At 43.1% G+C, this 15,626-nt stretch overlaps 1 protein-coding gene across 2 annotated transcripts in view; it reads right to left on the minus strand.

Moving 5' to 3' along the window:
- The window catches only part of CCNY (cyclin Y), a 109,960-nt gene that overhangs the window by 36,801 nt on the left and 57,533 nt on the right, over positions 1–15,626 (minus strand). For both annotated transcript variants that reach the window (XM_070380943.1, XM_070380944.1), the window contains exon 2: positions 739–813. In XM_070380943.1, the coding sequence (XP_070237044.1) occupies positions 739–813 (75 nt within the window). The remainder of the gene's footprint in view (positions 1–738; positions 814–15,626) is intronic.

Raw genomic sequence — 15,626 nt, forward strand, 5'->3', positions numbered from 1 at the left:
AAGTATGCTTGATTACTTTTCTAGTCAACTTAGGATCTCCTCAAAATGAGAGCTTAGCAATTTGACCAGAGTCACGGCTAGAACCCCCAGGACCTCAGCACTGTCAGTACAGCATCATGTAACAGATTCCTCCACCGCTCTTTTCTGCAGGAACAGGCTGTGTCCACTGTATTGTGTCTTTTATCTCTCCTTTGTAGCCAAGAGCCAGGGAACAGTGACATAAGTCAAGGGCTGGAAAGAGGGGAAAATCCTCCAGAAGAAATTCCACGCCACAGAACAAGCAGCTGAACACAAGTGTGACACAAGGAAAACATCTACCCCTAGTGTGCAGGTCAATCTGGCTCTCAAATGACACAACTGAGATAATGGTGTTTTTATTTAGAGTTGTATTATGATTTCTTTTTATATACTATCCAATACTTCTGATCTTTAGAGAATTTATGCAAATAATAAATTTTTAAAGGAAAGTCTCTGATTCTCAGGGTACAAACTGCCTTGAACTATCCCAACTGATTGGCAAAATGAGGACAGTTGCTTCAAATAGTAAATTCTAAAAATATGACTTACTATAGAGAAACCCCAAAGGGTAACCACCCAAACATCCTTCGTGGTCACTAAGGATGACCACTAGGATTCTATCTTTATCCTGAGAATCACAGTGACTGGAAAATCAAGACAGGCTAGTTACCAGCATAAGTCTTAAAAAAAAAAAAAAAAAAGAAAGAAGAAAGAACCTACCGTCTGTTTGAGATTTACTGAGGAATATCGTGCTGGCCCGAGGATGGTCTGAGGGATTGAATTCCATGTTCAAATCTTTAAAGAAAGAAAAAGAAGATATATGAAAACCCACCAGATAACTAAAGGGCATCAAGATTTTCCATTTTTTAAACCTTAGATTACTAAGACATTCAAGGATTCCGGAAGAAACCAACAGTTACTGTGTTAATAGATTTTTCCAGGTTCCACTTTGAACACTTGACTATTCAGAAACTTGATAAAGTCATACATTAAAAATTAGACACCTGGCTGGAGATCTATTAGCCGAAAACTCCATTTTCTTTGTAAAAGTCTGTTCTGCACCAGTATAACTACAAAATAGCAGGACAACGTCCTAACACGTAACTAAGGAGAGGTACGTGCTAAAACTGACTCATCTAAATCCACAGTTAAGCGAGTGGTATCTCCTCGTTAAATGTGATCAAAATAGGATATATCTCAGCCAAATTGGTATCTACACACTCTGCTTAATTAAGACGGTTATTTTCTGAAAAGGCAAAATTAATTCTTTAGAGCAAAAGCTCACATTGCCCATCTGTGGGCATAATCGGGGCCACAGATGTGTTTTGTCTGATTCATTCATTTTCTTTCTTTTTTAATAAATTTGAACCCATGCATAATTTCTGTATTTCAAACACATATCACAAAGGGAAAAAAACTTATTTCCAGCTTCTCTTGAGAAATCAGATCATTTAGCAACACCAGGACCCACCCCAATGGTAGCAACTGGCAGGACCTAAGACCCCAGTGCCCAGTCCTCACCCTCTGCCCCACCACCCACTCCTTGGGGCCGTTCCTCAGTTCCTCCCGGCTACTGGCATATGCCTTTGTAATCCTGCCTTAGAACAGTCTCCAAGGGCTACAGGCTTGTCCAGTATAAACAATCAGAATCCCATCACAGGGGAGTTTTTTCAATTAAAAAAAAAATTCCATACGGAAAGAATGGTTAAGCAAAACAAAAGAATAAAGATACAGAAGAGAAGAGAGAGGACCAAAATTAATGGAAACTCAGAATGGTCTTCAAATCAGCTTCTAACATCACAGTGAAAACTTCTGAGTTCCATCATTTCAATAAATTTGCAAAGAAATCTAATCAACACCAACAAAAAACACAAAGTATCTTATCCTTAGCTTTAATAGCTAATCTAGTCAAAGATAAAAGCAAAGAAAAAACAAGGATGGTCACACGTTGTTGTTGTTGTTGTTGTTGTTGGGGGCATCCAGGGCCCTTGCAAAGTAGCTCGCTGGGCTCAGGGCAGCCTCAGCTCTGGAGGGTGTTGGCGTGTCTGTGCTTGTGAGTTTTCTCTGGAGCCTGCCTTGAGGGAGAGAATGACTGTGTCTCAGCCTGAGGTGCCACCTGCATTAAGGTGTAGCAGCTCATGACCTGGTGAAAGGTGGGCATTTGTGACTTGCTGGTGGAAAGAAAGAGAATCAGATCAGGAGAGCCCTCATGGTGCCTGTGGCTCATGTTGGCTGGGGCCCTGACTCCTTGTTTGTTTTTGTGTTCTATCGCTTCATTTTAAAAATACATATTGTATTTATTATTTATTTATTGGGTTGCCTCAGATCTCAGCTGTGGCAGGTGGGATCAAGTTCCCTGACCAGTGATCCAACCTGGGGAGCACAGAGTCTTGGCCCCTGGACCACCAGGGAAGTTGCTCTTTGCTCATTTTAACTTGAGGATCATATCCCCTGAGGAGATAAGTATCTACCTGCCAATCAGGAGAGAACATAGGGGGAATGGCTTCAGAGTCCATTCAGAGTGGCAGGTTAAAGCCTAGGGCTTGCTCTAAGCCAGTGGTCCCCAACCTTATTGGCACCAGGGACCAGCTTTGTGGAAGATAGTTTTTCTACAGATTTGGGTGGGGAGGATGGTTTTGGGGTGATTCAAGTGCATTACTTTTATTGTGCACTTTATTATTCTTTGTTGTTGTTCAGCCACTAAGTCATGTCTGACTCTTTGTGACCCCATGGACTACAGCATGCCAGGCTTCCCTGTCCTTCACCATCGCCCAAAGTGTGTCCAAATTCAAGTCCATTGCATCGGTGATGCCATCCAGCCTTCTCATCCTCTGATGCCCTCTCCTCCTCCTACCCTCAATCTTTCCCAGCATCAGTGATTTTTCCAATAAGTCGGCTGTTCACATTAGGTGACCAAAATACAAGAGCTTCAGCTACAGCATCAGTCCTTCCAATGAGTATTCAGGGTTGATTTCCCTTAAGATTGACTGGTTTGATCTCCTTGCTGTCCAAGGGACTCTCAGGAGTCTTCTCCAGCACCACAGTTGGAAGGCATCACTACTTTAGCTCTGTGCCTTGTACCCTGGAGGCAACACCTGATGGCTGTCACAGAGACCCCTTTGAGGTGACTGCCTCAGAGAGAAAAGGCAACTTTAGGAGATGTCGAGTCCCTGGAGTTGACTTCAACCCACTGCTTCTTTATGATGATGATACTTATTAAGCTTTCCAGGTGGCTCAGCAGTAAAGAATCCAATGAGGAGACGCAGATCCGATCCCTAGATTGGGAAGATCCCCTGGAGAAGGAAAGGGCTGCCCACTCCAGTATTCTTGCCTGGGAAATCCCAGGGACAGAGGAGCCTGGCAGGCTACAGTCCACAGGATCACAAAGAGTCAGACATGACTGAGCACCTCACACTAATAGAACATTATAAGAGTCTACAGCCAGACTTTCAGGTGAAAACAGAAATACTCGGTCACAATGCTTTCAGTCCACGTTTCGGCCGAGTACAAGGCATGACAGGATCCCTTTATTCAGAACTGAAAAGAAACTGACAGAATTTAATACAGCAATGCTGTGAGCCTTCCATGTCTGTGGGAACTGCACCTGTGGGTTCAATCAACCTTTAGTCAAAAATAATGCATTTGCCACACATGGGCATCTATTTAAATAACATTCGTATTGCATATCTACAACTCTGTATATAAAATTTACATAGCATTAGGTATTACAAGTAACCTAGAGATGACTTAAGGTGTACAGGGAGATGTGGTAGGTTATATGCAAATCCATGCCATTTTATATGAGGGACTTGGGCATCCACGGATTTTGGAACCAATCCCTGGTGGTTACTGAGGAATGACTATATTCTCCCATGCCACGTAGCCTAGTTTTTTTCTGTCCTTCCCACAGATGTCATAGCCTTGTTCATCTCAGCTTTTAAACTAGCACCAATGCTATAAGGATCCCTGTGATGGTGCCTAAGAGAAGTGGGAGTCATAATCCATGACTGACGGTCTGGAAAACCAGAAAAAGAAAAACACGACGGTGCAGCAAGGCCTAAACAGTGCTGGGTCTAATTAGGATAGATGAGGAGACATAAAAGACGAGCTGCAAAAACCAGAAACTTTCACCTCCCACCCACTTTCTCCACACTGCCTGGCCTCAGGTTGGTGGTGTTCCAGTGACTCATCCAAGAGATGAGCTTGACAGCATCAGTGAGTAGAGGCCGAAGGACTCAAGGACCCTCTGAGCACTTGGTAGTGTTTTAAGACCAACTGTGGTCAGCTAACCACCCCAACCCAACCTCAGATGACTCCATCAGGTCTGTTTCCTATCTTTAGACAAATGTATTTGACATGATCATAATCTTAAACTTCTGATTTCAATTTTAGGTTGTCACATTGCTAACTGTGACTAGGATCTGCAAAGCAATGATGGAAAATCAACAAATAAAGCCTGTTAATTTTAAATCAGTTTGGTTTACTTTTATTTTTAGTCACTACTGACCCACTGCCTGAAGATCAGTGACTCTCTCCATTCATTAGTGCTCCATTCATCAGAACCTGACCCCATTGGTTTGCTCCATTGGTTGCCACCGGGCCAGCCCCAATCCCTGCATCCCGCATCAGCACCCCTATTTATAAACCCTGCTGCTGTTGCTGTGGCAGCAAACTGCTGCTACCACAATTCCGACTGATTCCAAAGCCATCTTTTGTACCCCCGCTGACTTCATGTTTTTTTTTTACAATTATTCTAACGCGCTCACATTTGGTCATTTTCTGTTCTCACTCTCCTGGGGGCACACCTATGCATGGTGGGCCTCCAGCCTAGGTCTGTGCACACATCTGACTCACACTCATGTGCTCTGTCTCTCCATCCACCTCCTTCCAAACTGCCTATCTCTCAGTCTCCTACTCACTCTTGTTCTCTTCCTGTATCTGTCTCCTCTTTCCCTCCCGCACCCTCTCTCCAGTTTCACCACTGCCCCTTTCAAATATTTTTTGTTAAGATGAATCAAAGGAGAGAAAAGATCCTAATGTTTAAGGCTAAACAGAGACTGTTCTGCCAATACAGCAACTAGATAACCTATAAGCTCTCACACTACAAGCACCTAGAAATCTGAGATAAAATACAAGACATGCATTTAAAAGCCTAGACAGTGAGGCAAGGGAAATGGCTTGAGCCTCTAACCGAAGAGTGGAGTGGAGTCTTCTGGCAGAGCAAAGGCTGTCTGGCTATGTGCCCTGGGTCTCGGGTTTCAACCAAGGTGACCACATGTCTTGGTTCACACCGATTATTCTGCCACAACAGCCAATTCTATCCTCTTTACTTATAATGTCCTGATTAGGAAGTTAGCTTACTTTAGAAAGAAAAACACCAATACAGTATACTAATGCATATATATGGAATTTAGAAAGATGGTAACAATAACCCTGTGTATGAGACAGCAAGAGAGACACTGATGTATAGATCAGTCTTATGGACTCTGTGGGAGAGGGAGAGGGTGGGGAGATTTGGGAGAATGGCATTGAAACATGTATAATATCATGTATGAAACGAGTCGCCAGTCCAGGTTCGATGCACGATACTGGATGCTTGGGGCTGGTGCACTGGGACGACCCAGAGGGAGGGTATGGGGACGGAGGAGGGAGGAGGGTTCAGGATGGGGAACACAGATATACCTGTGGCGGATTCATTTCGATATTTGGCAAAACTAATACAATATTGTAAAGTTTAAGAGTAAAATAAAATTAAAAAAAAAAAGGAAGTTAGCTTATTTTAATGTCCTGCAGGATAGGATATAAGCCAGTATAGGGGATACAAGTTAGAACAGATGCTTGTATATGTGTCTGAAACCCTCAAAGAGATACAACTGCAACAAAAACTGAATTAGAAAACAAAGTTATCTATAAACCCAAATGAAAAAGGAGCTAGGCCTCAGAAGGGGAAACATCTCCCAAGGCCCCCTCCCCTGCCCACAGTGACTGGTACCCACTGGTCTGTCCGAATCTCCAGCATGGTTCTGGAGTTCCACTCTACTCTGCACATATAGTCCAGGGAACCCTGTGACAAGACTTTTACACCAAATTGGTCACATGCCAGTGAGACCCCTGTGTGCCTGGCAGAAGTAACTGCAAACCACTGCCTCTCTGAGCCCCTCCAAAGACAGGCTCCCCATCCCAAATGACATGACTCAGAGGAAATGATCCACTAGAAGTGAGAATCAAGAGACACAACAAATGATGTGACTAAAACCTGGATAACAGAGCTGGTGAGAGACGGCAAAATAAGCACGGGCTGAGGTACTTAAAGTCCGGGAGAGAAAAAGATTAAAATGTACAACTGAAAATGACAAGACTGAATTCTGGCTTCTCCTCGGCCACGTGAGCAAATCACTTAAAGATGATGGTGACACTCTGACAGGCCACCAGACCCTGTGATGATCAGAGACACTGCTGCTTAAAGCTAGTGGGATTCGGGGGCCCCGTGGAAAAGCTGAGTGGGGCCCTCAGCCCCACAGATCAGCACTGAGGACAGAGACCACATGTACAAAGTCCAAATGCTCAACAATAATCAACAAACAAGCTGAATAATGGAAATACATAAGAGAATGATCAAGTGAAGCAGCTCTTCTCAGCTTTTCTTTTTTTTTTCTTTAAAGAAAAACTGGCAAGAACCAACCATTAACTCACATGTAGATTAATTCAAAGAGAAAGAATCTCCTAGCAACCAGCCTCTCCTGAGGCCTGAATCAATGCTATTACCAAACAGGAAAACCACCACTTGGAACATTGATATTTTAATATCAGGCAAATAACTAGGTCTAGTATGGGCAATATTGGTAAAATTGGCCATTGCAGACAACTAAAAAGTGTCTGAAGTGACACACTGAAAGTCAGCAGAGACACTTGAGTCCCAATTATTACTTTATTCAATGGTCAATAAATATTTACTCAGAATCAACTTGATGCAGGCATTGCATGCAAGAAATACAAAGTGAAAATCCCGTGGCCCCAGGAATGCTGAGGCCTGGAGGCAGGGAAGCAGTCAGGGCGGGGCGGTGCCACAGAACCCAGGAGAGAGCTGAGGCTGCTGTGAATTGAGTCACACTGTGTGCTGAGTGAGGGGAGAGGGATGTGGGGGTGCTGGGGATAAAAACAAACGCACCAAGAACACTCAGTCCACAAAAAGATTCACCTCTGATTTTAGAGGCAGGTGGGACTGAGTAACATCCGGGACAAACGAAGTCAGTGATACTGAGATTTCCCAATAACAGATCCGACAGTATTTCCACTTTCAAACACAAAACCACCAAAAGGCACAGGTGCCGTAAGGAACACAGAGCACAAGCAAGAGGTGGCAAGAGACTCTCTGATCAATTGTCAGCGAGCGATCCGAAGCATTCCCCAGGCACCCCACACATGCAAATGAGGGCCACATCTACAGCAGCAGCAGAAAGCGCTAGAAACAGAGACTATGGTTATATAAATCAGGAATTATCTGAAAGCACTTTAAAGAGAGGAAATAAACCAAAGAAAAAATGAAAATAAGATTACAAAAGGATATCACGTGAAAGACAGGAAAACAGAAGATATAACTCGGGGCAAGTGCAGTGTAACCTATGTGTGAGGAGAGCTGTTGGGTGAGAGACACCAGAATGTGGGCACCGAGGTGCAACGCCCCAGAACCGTCTGAGGGGAAGAAAGACCTGGCTCCTACTCAACGCCAACAACACGGGAATAAATGACAGGAAAGGAACCAGTCTGCCTCTCTTACAGCAATTCTACTCCACAGACTCTGAAGACTGTTCTGTCAGTTCCAATATGTCAGCCGAGAGCACGTCTACAATTCCAAGAGGTCAAACTCACTCTGCAAATGAGATCACCCTTCAGTATAGACCTGATCTATATCTTATATTCTAAGAAGAAAGTTAAATTCAGAATTCACCTCCTACTTCAGTCTATAACTTCAACCTGCCAATTCTGGAGAAATACATAGAAGGGAATACTGTGGCCCTCTGAGAGTCCTACTTGACTCAGACACAAGGAAATGGGATGCATAACTAATAATAAAACCTGAGAGGCAACTGCCAGGGCCGAGCCGTTCTGTATTTAATGGGGTCTGTCGAGCTTCAGAGGGAAAGAAAACAGGCAGCCAGCCGGACAAGACGTGCATTCAGAGGAGCCACACCGGAAGATCAAAGTAAATAAATGTGCCTCCGAACCTGCCATCACAGACCTGCTGCTCGGTTCACCAGCACCGGACTGAAACAATCACATTTCGTTTTTGAAGCTGAGTCAGCACCAAGTCCAGCAGGAGAGAAGCGCGGTGCGGGCTCTGCTGTCCCATCTGAGGGCTCAGCACTGGGCGCGCCAGGCTCCAGTCCCAGCGGCATCGAGGCGCCGCCAGGTTTGGTGAAAATGCATTTTTTTGTCCTCCCTGCACAACCATCTGGCCAACGGTGGATGCAACTGAACAACTCTCAGCACACATGAGTGCAAGCACACACGCCAGCACACGTGACACCCCTCAGTCCTCTGCAAAACCCGAGACACTGAGACAGGGAGGACAGGCAGCCGAGTGCCCAGCCAGCTACTAAAACAGCCATTGCGACGGCAGAAGAAAACAAAGGCACATTTGACTGGGGCAGGTCACTTGGGGTCCCTGGTTTGTTAGCCTAGTAAACAGTGTTCGACCAGTACGCCAGAACCAGGGGCTCAGCACCCGTCCTGTTCCTCTCCTGTCTAGATCTGGTGAGAGATCAGGCACCAAGCCTGCTCGTGTCCCCAGGCCCGAGCGGGACAGCCAGGGTGTCGGGCATCTTCTCTGTGCTGGCAGCATGGTGGCGACCTCAGGGGGAGCAGAATAGGAGCAGGCCCTCTGGTAGGTTTCTTGTGACGGAGAAGAGGAGGCGAGAAGGTCACATTTATTACATTTTTCCTACCACAATCTTCCAGGTTTGGTGAAAATGGATTTTTAAGCCAAAATTTTTCTCAGCATTCCAAGAAATCCATGATCAACCACATACCCTGGTGACTATGTTCAAAATAGGAAATGTCACTTGTTTGCATGATACAATGAACTGCCCTTTGAGAAGAGGAAAACACTAGCAGGGATTAGCTTTGATTTTCTTCCATAATTAGAATGTCCTAGAGCATTCACTGAAAGGTCATCCTGCCATGGTTACCGCGCCCAATGGAAGGGGACAGTTCCAGCGACATCAGGCCCTCGGAAACCCTCGGGTACTATGGTCACTGCATCATGCTTCTTAGGAGTCGGACTGGTGAGAGGTTCTGAGTCACTGACAGCCTCCTCCTCAAAGCACCCAGCGGCCACCTCTGATCCAAGCAGGGATCATACTGCTTCATGGGAGTTTGTGAACAGAAAACACAGATTTGGACAGGTCACAATCGAAAAACTGATAAGGGCCACAAGTACATCAGTAAAACGCCAATATTATTATTACTAGAGAGCATGCACAACTGCAAAAAGCCTTAAATATACCAGATCTTCTTTTACCTGATTAAACTCTTTTAAAAAGTCTAGTCACTGGAGAGAGAAAAAGTAATTAAAAAGAATTAAAATAAGCTACGCCTGCTCAATTTAGACATCCAACGAGTAGCTTTTGCTAGTTACATTAAATATTAGTATTACGTACTTTCTCACATTGTAATTTCAGACTGCAATCTGAAACTATGAGTCATTCATTTAGTTTTGGGACTCTATCCTAGTGATATGATCTCACATGCAGACAAGGCTTTAATAAGCCCAAAGATGTTCATTACTGCATTATTTATAATAGGAAAAACAAAATTATAAATAATCTAAATGTTCACTAATAAGAGACTGAATAAAGCAGGTGGCAAATTTACAACATTTAAATTTGTAGCTATTACAAATAATAAGTGTTTATAAAATGCATAATGCGTTTATAATTGGGGAAATGCTTCTATATATCATGCTAAATGAAAATGAAAATAAAAAATTTGTACACAGTGTCACCACAATTATATGTCACCCAGGTTTGGATTTTATTGCTTTGGTGGTAGTGGTTTTAAGTAAATCTAGCTTTTAAAAGTACTAAAAGAAACTACACAAAAAAATGTTCACAGTACTTCTTTTGTATAAGGCAAGCATAGGAACTTTTTCTCTTTTCATTTTCTTTCTACTTTATTTTTTTAATTGAAAGATAACTGTTTTACAGAATTATGCTATTTGCTGTCAAACATCAACGAGAATCAGCCCAAGGTACACCCATATCCCCTCCCTCCCAAACCCCCTCTCCCATCTCCCTCCCCACCCCACCCCTCTAGGTTGATACAGAGCCCCTGTTTGAATTCCCTGAGTCATACAGCAAATTCCTATTGCCTATATATTTTACATAGGGTAAAGTAAGTTTCCATGTTACTCTCTCCAGACATCCCACTCTCTCCTCACCTCTCCCCGCGTCCCTAAGTCTGTTCTCTATGTCTGTATCTCCACTGCTGCCCTGCAAATAAATTCATCAGTACCATCTTTGTAGATTCCATATATATGCGTTAGTATACGATATTTATATTTCTCTTTCTGACTCACTTTGCTCTGTAAATAGGCTCTAGGTTTGTCCACCTCATTAAAAGGGTGTGGAAAAAAGGGAACCTTCTTGCATTGCTGGTGGGAAAGTAAACTGATACAGCCACTATGGAAGACGGTATGGAGATTCCATTAAAAACAAAAACTAGGAATAAAACCACCGTACGACCCAGCAACCCCACTCCTAGGCATATACCCTGAGGAAGCCAAAATTGAAAAAGACACATGTATACCATTGTTCATTGCAGGACTATTTACAATAGCTAGAACATGGAAGCAACCTAGATGTCCATCGACAGATGAATGGATAAAGAAACTGTGGTACATATACACAATGGAATATTAGTCATAAAAAAGAACACATTTGAGTCTTTTTTTTTTAAAAAAAAAAGCTTTTCTATATGTTCCAGTTTTTCTCTGTGGACATATTTTGCACATTCAAAATGAAGAGAAAGTTAGAGCTGCCCTTTATATCATGCTACAGAGCGTTAAATCTTACCATTAAATTTTCAGCATCAACAAAGACAAAAAAATTTACTCTAAAATGGTGGAAACTTCCATAGTCACTTAGATGAAAAACAAAGAGTTGGTAGTAATTTCATATATTAGATGGGAAGTTAAACATTACAAATTAAACAAGGTTAAATTTATTTACTGCTGAACAGGAATATTGTTTCATTCCAGATAAGCAAGGTTATGATTGGTTTAAAGAAGACCAATACCACTGTTGAGCTGATATAAACTAAAAGGCTATTTTGATATCTGAATAGGAGGTGTGCATGAAAAGTGTGCATGTCATTTCTTATCTCAGCAGCATTTAACCTAAAGGTATATGCAGAGATGGGGCTTCTCCTGTCGCTCAGCTGGTAGCTCAGCTGGTAAAGAATCCACCTACAAGGCAGGGGACCCTGGTTCGATTCCTGGGTTGGGAAGATCCCCTGGAGGAAGGCTAGGCTACCCACTCCAGTATTCTTGCTTGGAGAATCCCCCAGGAGCCTGGTGGGCTACAGTCCATGGGTTTGCAAAGAGTCAGACATAACTGAGGGACTAAGCACATACGCAGAGACAAAGTCTCACAGAAGAGTGGGAAGCCAAGCAGAGCACCCAGGGGCACCCTGAGTAGCTCAGTGCCCCAAAGAAATCCCAGGATAGACCTACACATTTGGGCTAAAAGCCTATTAATTGTTTCCTGCCTGTTACTTCCTTATCCAATTATCTGTGGTCCCAAATCACAGACACAGCACAAATAGCCAACTTTGGCTAAAAAGACTGAGCAAAACCAGTGAACAGAAATCACATGAAGCCTGCAAATGCCCCAGCGTCAGACACAATATTTCTGGCATTTCATGGTAGACACACTACATTTGGATTATTATTTATAAAGCTTTTAAGCTACTGAAACAACACTGCTACTAAATAGCAGTGTTAGATATCTTAGAAATTAAAATTTTATATTACTTCCAGTCTTGCCATATTTTTTCTTTTTTTAGGATTCAGAGTTAATTTTGGGGGGGCCACACCATGCAGCTCCCACCAGGGATCGAACCTGGGCCATGGCAATGAAAGTGCCGAGTCCAAACCACTAGACCACCAGGGAACACCCTTGTCATATTTCTTAAGAAACATGAATGTACAGTGTTAGAAATAACTGAGATGTAGACAACGATGATGATGGTGATCAATCATCGTCACCACCATCTTCATTATCATCATCACCATCTCAGGCCCAGAGTGCTGGCTTTTATCCTCTGCTTTTAAATATAAATGAAAACCAACCTGCTTCTTCCCCTCTAACCAGCAGAGCAGGGAATCATAAACAGCCCTGGGGAAACATCGTGGGCAGGGGGGTGGGGGTGGGTGGTCATCAGCTTCACAAATCCCACAAGGGGCAGAGCAAGGACAGAAGGCTGTCTCTCCTCACCACCAAACAAAGATCCTGGCAAAGAGGGGAAGCTGCTCGAGAAAGACGATCTGACACAATTTTATGATAATTCCTGTTTCTGAGTTTTGTGTTCCAAATATATACTATCTGTGGCAAATATACACCACCCATTTTCACTCAAAGCAGGGAAGGAAAGGGAATGACTTCCTGCACACAAACATGGTCCAGAGGGCAGCAGGTTTAGGACAGTTAAGTACTATTTAAACGAACTAAAATATTCTGTATTTGGAGGGGATGGAACAAACTCACATTTTCCACTGGGCGTATATATTTGTCCAATGTTGAAGGGGACAATGCTTTAGAGATTGATTTGACACGTAAGTATTTTGAAGGGAAGACTTTTGAACCTCACTAATCTATCTCATGCCAAAGAATGCTCAAACTACCGCACAATTGCACTCATCTCACATGCTAGTAAAGTCATGCTCAAAATTCTCCAAGCCAGGCTTCAGCAATACGTGAACCGTGAACTTCCAGATGTTCAAGCTGGTTTTCGAAAAGGCAGAGGAACCAGAGATCAAATTGCCAACATCCACTGGATCACGGAAAAAGCAAGAGAGTTCCAGAAAAACATCTATTTCTGCTTTACTGACTATGCCAAAGCCTTTGACTGTGTGGATCACGCTAAACTGGGGAACATTCTGAAAGAGATGGGAATACCAGACCACCTGACCTGCCTCTTGAGAAACCTATACGCAGGTCAGGAAGCAACAGTCAGGACTGGACATGGAACAACAGACTGCTTCCAAATGGGAAAAGGAGTACGTCAAGGCTGTATATTGTCACCCTGCTTATTTAACTTATATGCAGAGTACATCATGAGAAACGCTGGGCTGGAAGAAGCACAAGCTGGAATCAAGATTGCCTGGAGAAATATCAATAACCTCAGATAGGCAGATGACACCACCCTTATGGCAGAAAGTGAAGAGGAACTAAAAAGCCGCTTGATGAAAGTGAAAATGGAGAGTGAAAAAGTTGGCTTAAAGCTCAACATTCAGAAAACGAAGATCATGGCATCCGGTCTCATCAATTCATAGGAGATAGATGGGGACAGTGGAAACAGTGTCAGACTTTATTTTGGGGGGCTCCAAAATCACTGCAGATGGTGACTTCAGCCATGAAATTAAAAGACGCTTACTCCTTGGAAGGAAAGTTATGACCAACCTAGATAGCATATTCAAAAGCAGAGACTTTACTTTGCCAACAAAGGTCCATCTAGTCAAGGCTATGGTTTTTCCTGTGGTCATGTATGGATATGAGAGTTGGACTGTGAAGAAGGCTGAGCACTGAAGAATTGATGCTTTTGAACTGTGATGTTAGGGAAGACTCTTGAGAGTCCCTTGGACTGCAAGGAGATCCAACCAGTCCATTCTGAAGATCAGCCCTGGGATTTCTTTGGAAGGAATGATGCTAAAGCTGAAACTCCAGTACTTTGGCCACCTCATGCGAAGAGTTGACTCATTGGAAAAGACTCTGATGCTGGGAGGGATTGGGGGCAGGAGGAGAAGGGGACAACAGAGGATGAGATGGCTGGATGGCATCACCGACTCGATGGACGTGAGTCTGAGTGAACTCTGGGAGTTGGTGATGGACAGGGAGGCCTGGCGTGCTGCGATTCACAGGGTCACAAAGAGTCGGACACGACTGAGTGACTGCACTGAACTGAATCTATCTCACTTCTCAATTAATAAAATTAATAAATAACACAGTGTTACACTGTGGAATCAAACATTTACTATTTTTTGAAAAAGGTCCAAATAGCCATCATGTTCCTCTACCTTTTCTGCTGACTGGTTACCAGTCAAGAAAAATCAATATCTAAAAGAATATTTTTTATTTCAGAACTTTATAATATAGTCCAAGTCCCACACTTTGGAGGAGTGGCTTAAGCCTCCCATCAGACAAATAACCATAAAATATTTTAGGAGATGGTAGGGTGTCCTAATTATTTTCCAACAGAGTGTCTCAAAAGCCTTTTCTTATGAGAGTAAAGGGTATTAAACAGATTATATAACAAATGTGAGAGTTCTTAAAACATGAACTATTTAGAAGTAAAAGTACCTAATGTCTGCAACTTATTTTCATATGGTTCAGGAAAAAAAAAGTATGTAAGAAAGAAAAAATAATAACGCGATTGTGGCAAAATGTTAACTACATTTTGTGGTAACGTTAGTACTATTCCAACTTTTCTGTAAGTCTGAAACTGTTTACAAATAAAACATGAAGGAACATGTATCAGCAGGTTTAGTACACAAAAGAAGAGTTACTTAGGTTATGAACTCTTTCCTACAGACTCTCTACCTTTCCTCATTTCTGGTTCTCATCCAACCCTCCCTAGTCAGACTTGTAGGAAGGCAGGCTTTCTCGCCCCACTCCCGGCTCCAAGCCAACTCCAAACACGGCTTCTGTTTCTTCTCACCTGAATCCTTTCTCAACAAAGTCATCAATGACTCTCATTCCCGACACACTAGCTCTAAGCAGACTCCAGCTTTTCTGGTAGAGATGTGACTCCAACTACTGCTCTGCTGTTGTCTCTCCACGAAATTTTCTTCCTCTGACTCTTAAGACTTCCCTTAGACTTCAAATACGATGCACTTTTTGCCCAACTCCTGTCAATTCCCAGTGCTCTGCCCTGGGAAGGATCCTGAGGCTCCACTGTAAACCCACGCAGGGCAACGGGCCCTGAATTCACGGTTTGCCAAAGTCCAACCTCAGCACGTGACCTTACACAACAGGGGCGACACCGATGCGCTCTGCTGGGCACGTAACTGGTCATTTAGTGCTGGTCATGGAGACAAGCTGACCTTTCCAGCCCTTGGGTTATGCCCAGGGACACTTTTCATATTGCTTTACTCAGACTTTTAAACTGTTGTTTAAAACCTTTCTCTATAACTGTTTCACTGTTTAAATTTTTTCTATCTAAAACTATAAATGGAAACTTTCCCTTTCACAGATTTTCTTATAAGGTTGGGTATTCTCAGTATCTTCAACTCTGAAGCCAAGTTTATTTCCTGAGAAACACATTTTCTTTCTCTTCTAATTTTACAGTGAGTCATTAACCGAAATTAACTTTATATAAAAGGCATCTCCACT

Source organism: Bos mutus, chromosome 13 (assembly GCF_027580195.1).
Source record: "Bos mutus isolate GX-2022 chromosome 13, NWIPB_WYAK_1.1, whole genome shotgun sequence".
In the NCBI taxonomy this organism is placed as follows: domain Eukaryota; kingdom Metazoa; phylum Chordata; class Mammalia; order Artiodactyla; family Bovidae; genus Bos; species Bos mutus.